Source organism: Ochotona curzoniae, unplaced genomic scaffold, assembly GCF_017591425.1.
Source record: "Ochotona curzoniae isolate NIBS_2020 unplaced genomic scaffold, NIBS_Ocur_1.0 scaffold_2587, whole genome shotgun sequence".
NCBI lineage: Eukaryota > Metazoa > Chordata > Mammalia > Lagomorpha > Ochotonidae > Ochotona > Ochotona curzoniae.
Genome location: NW_024467096.1, coordinates 29,852,035 through 29,858,199, shown reverse-complemented (window position 1 = coordinate 29,858,199; position 6,165 = coordinate 29,852,035). Strand labels below are relative to the sequence as shown.

Genomic DNA, 6,165 nt, shown 5'->3' with positions numbered 1-6,165 from the left:
TTTTTGTTTGTTCTAAAAGAAACGGTAGACGGCAGCAGGCCAAGGCTTTTTCCACGCGCTGAAAGTCAGCGAGAAAAACAGCGCGCGGGGGTAACAAAAGCACGGCGCCCGAGCCCTTCTAGGTTAGGGTTAGATTAACAGACCAGTCGCCTCCGGGCCCACCCACCTCGACCCGCCGAGCGCGGGCCGCCGCCGCCTTATAAAGGGACGGGCGCTGCGCGCGCCTATTGGCCGAGGCCGAACGCCCTCAGCTCTCGCGAGGTTTCTCCAAGCTCGGGATCTCGCCACGAGGCCGAGCGCCGCCCCGCCCCTGCAGGAAGTGAGTGCGGTTCTTCCGGCGCGTTGCCCTGACGTCTGTGTCCGCGTTCGTGAGGAAGGTGCTTGTAGTTTGCTTTCAGACATCATGGAGTCCGTAAAAAAGTTTCAGCGGTCATTCCACAGAACAGCGGTCGCAGATTTTGTAAACCACATTTGTTAGCGGTTTGGGTAAAAATGACGCCACTGGGGAAGCCAGGATCCTGTGGCTCTGTATCTGTCGGGTCCCGCTTTCTCTTTGCTTCTTGAGCCCAGCATGGATTTTACTCGGTGTAACTACTTCATTCTTAGTTTTAACACTTTTTAGAATAATTACTTCTCTTTTATTGGAAAATCATATATACAGAGAGGAGGGCAGTCTGAGAGGAAGATCTTCCATCCTCTGCTTCACTGCCCAAGCGGCTGTAGCTGCCGGATCTGAGCCAATCTGAAGCCAGGAGCTTCCTCCAGGTCTCCCACATGGGTGCAGGGTCCCAAGGCTTTTGGGCCGTCCGCGACTGCTTCCCTAGGCCACAAGAAGAGAGCTGGATGGGAAGCTGCCCACCAGAACATGGATTGGCGCCCATATGAGATCTTGGGCATGCAAGGCGAGGACTTTAGCCACTAGGCTATTGTGCTAGGCCGTTAATTTTAATATTAAGGATGGGATTTTTCTTTAATTTCATTCTGAGTCTCTGGACCAGAAGGAAAACACGGAATGTTTTACTCCCTTCAGTTACCAAACTTGAAATTTGTCACCATTGAATCTTGGACCCAGAGAAGAAAAAATGCTGAAAGAGAAAGGAAATTAGAAAAAAAAAAAAGTCTCATTTCATTTTCCTTACTTAGAATTACACCAAGGGGGAAGAGCTATTTCTGAGTCTATACAGAATGTTCCACACATTGGGTTATGGTTCAACAGGTTAATCCTCATTCAATGCCTTCCTGAACCTTCTAGTGCAGGCACCCCATCTGGGCACTGATTTGTGTCCCAGCTGCTCCTTTGCCTATCCACCTCCCTGCTTGTGGCCTGGAAAAGCAGTAGAGAATGGCTCAAAGCCTTGGGATCCTGCACCCATGTGGGAGACCTGGAAGAAGCTCCTGGCTTCAGATCAGTCACTTGGGTAGTGAAACAGTGGATGGAAGATCTTTTCTGTCTCTCCTCTCTAAATCTACCATTCCGATAAAAAGTTGCTTAATTTACTGTCCAAGAGGCCAGGCTTAGGAGTTGTGTTCCCAGCTGGTGGAGCAATCTATTTTAGTATCACTTTATTAAACCTCTTTTAATCTCTGTATCTTAATCTGTAAAGTGGGAATAATAGCTTACCTACCTCTCTGAGATGTTGAAGTGCTGTGATTATCCCTGTTTTCTACAAATAATAAAAAGCACACTTTAAGTGGCTAGGAATGTCCTCTGCAATTTTTCTGTATCAGCTCCTCCCACCACCCTCACTTTCTGAATCCTACTCAAAATAGTCTTGTTTACAACGCAGATGTGCCAGGGGATAGAATGTGCCTCGTCACAGAGGGTTGAACCACACTATATGGAGTCTTTCTGCTTCTACATGCCCATCATTTTTTCATCTTAGCACTCTCGCCCTACAAGTTTCCTCTCTGGTAGGTTCTATATATTTCCATACCTGCTGGGAGTGCCCCAGTAGATAAAATAAAACTTTTGTTGCCATGGAGGAAGTGGTATGTGAACTGGAACTGTAAATTCCCAAATTCTAAATGTGAAGGCCACGCATTGCAGTTTGAAGGTGCCTATAAGTACATGATCTCATTGAACTTCACCATGACCCCATGATACAGATAGGGATGAGAAAGCCCGAGTTATGGAAGGGGAGATTCTTCAAAATGTTTAAACAACTTGCTTAAGTCAGGTAGCTTCTGCCAGTTTCTTGTGGCCAGATCTTACTCCTGGTTTAATACTCACAGCATTTAGCACAGTACTTTACAGAGAGCAACTAGGAAGTATTATCAATAACCACCTTTCTCTTAACTACTCCGCATGCTATCTCTAACTACCCTGTAATCCCTAACTACCTAGTTAGTCATTTAGTCTTCTAAGTTTTTCATAATTTCTTCCTTATCCTGTTACTTGGAGTCTGAGATTCAAGACTTGGCTACTTTATGCCTAGACTAACTACTTCCTGATTACCAAAGCACCAGGTACTTTTCAGTCCAATTTATTCACCAATCACTGCCATGTTTACCTTCACATTCTTCCTTATGTACACTGCTTTTAAATCATTGATCTCCTTTGTCTATAAGACATTTAACATATAAAGTCTTTCAGTCCCTGGCGTTAACTTGCCTTTCTGAGACTGGCATTGTGAGACTGGCCTTTGTGAGACTGGCAACCTGGGACCCCAGAATCCCATATGAATGCTGGCTGAAGTCTCAACTGCTCTGCCATCGATTGAATTCCCTGCTAATGTGCCTAGGAAGGCAGCAGACTTCGGACTCCTGCCTCCTCTCTGAGAGACCCAGATGAAGTTCCTGGCTTCTGTTTGGCTTGGCCCAGCCCCATCCATTGTGGCCATTTGGGGAGTCTCTGTGAAATCTGCCTCTCCAATAAGTAAATAAATACACCTTTAAGAAAATAACCAAGTTCTGGTTCTGGTACTGTTGTGATGGTTCAGTAGCTTAATATTCTATCTGCAGGTACCAGCATCGCATATGGGTGCCTGTTTGTGTCCCAGCTGCCCCACTTCCCATCAAGTTCTCAGCTTATGGCCTGGAAAAGCAGTGGAGGATGGGCCAAAGCCTTGGGACCCTGCACCTGCGTGGGAGACAAGGATCTTATAGCACTCACTGGACACATAGCACATTGTACCTCACTTGCTGTCTCTCCAAAGCAAATATAAACTCTCCAAGATCAAGAATATTGTTTCTAGGGGCACATGTTGTAGTGCAATGGGTTCTGCAGCTGTGGGATGCCTATATCCTATATAGGAGGATTGGTTCCAGTACCTGCTACTCTGCACTTTGGACTTAAGTTCTGACTAAGGTACTTGAGAGGCATCAGAAGATGGTCTAAGTACTTTGGTCCCCTCTACCCCTATGCAAGACTGGCATAAAGCCCCTGGCTCTTGGCTTCAGCCTTGCCCAGCCATGACTATCAAAGGCAACTGAGGAGGGAAGTAGCAACTGAAGCGCACACTCTATCTCTTTGTCAGTCTGCCTTGCATGTCAATACATACATCTATAACATCTAACCTTGTTTTTTTGAGTATTTCACCTTTATTATTTACCCTCATTTATAGAAAGACAACAAAGGCATGAGTGTGTCAATCATGGAGATATTTTCCATTCTCCCAGGAACCTATGTTAGCCACAGTTATCTGTCACATGTATGGAACATGGTTTTTTCTAGCCATTTTGTATTTCAGAAGCATCTCTGGTGCACTATGTTGGACCCCACTTCTTTAAATTCTGCAGCAGTGATCCACATGTCCTGGAAGGCAGACAGAGAGGCCAGGATAGAGCCTCCCATCCACACTGATATCTTCCTTTCTGGGGGAGCAGTAACCTGCACAGGGGTGTTGGCAGGCACCACCTTTGCTATGTCCTTAACTAGCCTCTTGTCTAAACCAGGGAAAGAGGTTGATCCTCCGGCAAGGATAATATTGGAGAAGAAGCCGTTTCTCAGATCTGTATCGCATTTCATTATGCTGTTGAAGCACATTTTGTCAATGCCAGGGCCATCAATGTTCATGAAACTCGGACAGAAGAGGGCCTCTGGACAACGAAAGAGCTGCTCGTGGAGCTTGATCATCTTCCCGTCGGGGAGTTGGTAAACTTTCTCTAGACTCTCAGGTTTCTTGGCCATTTCCTCTTCGTAGTTCATGGCCACATAACAGGAAGTCTCCTTGATGTCTGCGACAACCTTCCTGTCTGCGGCGCTAAGCAACATGATTCCATGGTCCTTCAACAGCATCATTAGGTAGCTGGTGAGGTCAAGGCCCGCTAGGTCTAGCTGTTGAACACCATGAGGCAGGCAGTAGCCCTCAAAGATGGGCACACACTGGGTGATCCCAGCACCTGAATTCAGCATGAAGCCTGTTGTGAAGCCAGCAGCAAAGAGAGCGAGCACAGCCTGAATGGACATGTAGAAAGCAGGCACACCTAGATGCTCAAAAAACACTTCGATGGTGTGCTGTCGATTAGCCAGAGGGTTCAAAGCGGGCTCTGTGATCAGGACTGGACCCTCATAGGGCTTGAGCTTCAGGTTGGCATCATAGATATGCTTCCACATGATCTCCATGTCACCCCAGGAAGTGATAAGACCACGTTCCACTGGGTAGCTGTGGGGAGAGGGACAGGACAAAAGCAGGATTGTATAGTCTGGCTTCTACTCTTTTTCTTTTTTTTAATCTTACTTTGTTGATTAGGGTACAAAGCGTCAAGGGCTACAGGAAAGTGGGTGATGCCACTGTTTCCACAGTAATATCATCATTTTTCCCCCTGTTTCTGGGGTCAGAGGAGAAACAAAGGGAGAAGACCCACCCAGCCTCCCACCCATCCCAGGTCCCCAATGTGAGGCAGGTTCCGAGGGTCCTGCTCAAGCAGTTTTGAGAGTTCAACAGTTCTGAATTGCTGCCAATCTCGCTGTTCCAATCGCAATGGAATCTATTACCCCATGCTTGTTTCCAATATGGCTTTGTGGGCAGCAGCTGCCACAGCCTCTCAGAGGTTATAGCAGTGCAAAACCTAGCAGAGCTATTTTCTCATTTGATTATCTATTGTTTACCATTCTCTGTCCCTTAGGGAAACATCTATTTTTTCAGGGTTTTTTTTTTTCTTTTTCTGTTTTAGTTTTATTTGAAAGGCAGAGGGAGAGAGAATCTTCCATCTTCTAGTTCACTCTAGAAATGGCTGCAACAGCCAGAACTGGGTCATAACAAAGCCAGGAGCCTGGGACTCCATCCCTTTCTCCCATGTGTGTACAGGGATCCAAGCACTTGGATCATCATCTGCTGCTTGCCCAGGCACAATGGCAGGGCGCTGGATAGGAAGCAGAGCAGCCAGCACTCCAATCCACTTTATCAGCTAGGCTACAATGCTGGCCCTTTCTTTCTCTTTAATTTCTCTTTCTTTCTTTCTTTCTTTTCTTTCTTTTTCTTTCTTTCTTTCTATTTCTGTTTCTTTCTTTCTCTCTTTCTTTCTCTCTTTTTAAACTGGTCACTTCCTACATTACAGTTTATCTCAATTTAAGAGAAAAACTCAAGTGTCAATAGGTATTGCGAGGGAGGTTACATCCTTCACTGTGTGACCTTCATTTCTGTTTGAACACTTCTGGAGATAACGTTTTGTCAATAGAGGTAGTGGCCCCCGCCCCGCAGACCCTGTGTTGGTGCCTGAGACCCCCGCTGTCCGGAGAGGCTGCTTCCTGGCCAGTCTCCCTCACGGGTCCCACTGCGGGACTCAGTACCTGATGGACAGCGCGCTCCTGCGGTCCTGCGCCTGGTCGCCAACACACAGCTCTTGCGCGCCATCGGCAGCCCAGTTCTGGGCTTTAGCGCGGCCCACAATGTTGGGGTAGACAAACTGGGGCTCCCGACTCCCGGCCATGCCCGCTTTGATCACTCCGGAGCCGTTGTCGATCACCACGGGGAGGTGGTCGAAGTTCATCATGCCGCCGTCTCGGCCGGCAGGCCGCTCAGTCGGACGGTGAGGGGGGCGCGTGCCCGGAACACCGCGTCACAGAGGCCACGCGCGGCCAGTGCCGGAGCAGGGCAGAGCACTGGGCCCTGGGCGCCCAGCCCCCGGCGGGGCTGCCGCCTCAGCCTCGGAGTCCGGAACATCACATAGGGGAAACCGACCTTTCCTCCCTCAGTCACCACAAAAAGCGCATGGCTAGTACAT

General features: G+C 48.0%; 1 protein-coding gene across 1 annotated transcript; it reads right to left on the bottom strand.

Annotated features, from left to right (window-relative positions):
- Positions 1-3,523: 3,523 nt before the first annotated feature.
- Positions 3,524-6,120, bottom strand: ACTRT3 (actin related protein T3). Its single transcript, XM_041002954.1, has 2 exons — positions 5,732-6,120; positions 3,524-4,604 (listed from the first exon to the last, which is right to left on the bottom strand). Exons 1-2 carry the CDS (start codon positions 5,932-5,934, stop codon positions 3,686-3,688), a joined length of 1,122 nt encoding a protein of 373 aa, XP_040858888.1. The 5' UTR covers positions 5,935-6,120; the 3' UTR covers positions 3,524-3,685.
- Positions 6,121-6,165: the final 45 nt, after the last annotated feature.

Coding starts and splice junctions, on each gene's coding strand:
- ACTRT3 (XM_041002954.1), bottom strand. CDS start 5,934: ATGATGAACTTCGACCACCTCCCCGTGGTGATCGACAACGGCTCCGGA. Junction 4,605..5,731: donor AGGAGCGCGCTGTCCATCAG/GTACTGAGTCCC, acceptor CTCTCCCCACAG/CTACCCAGTGGAACGTGGTC.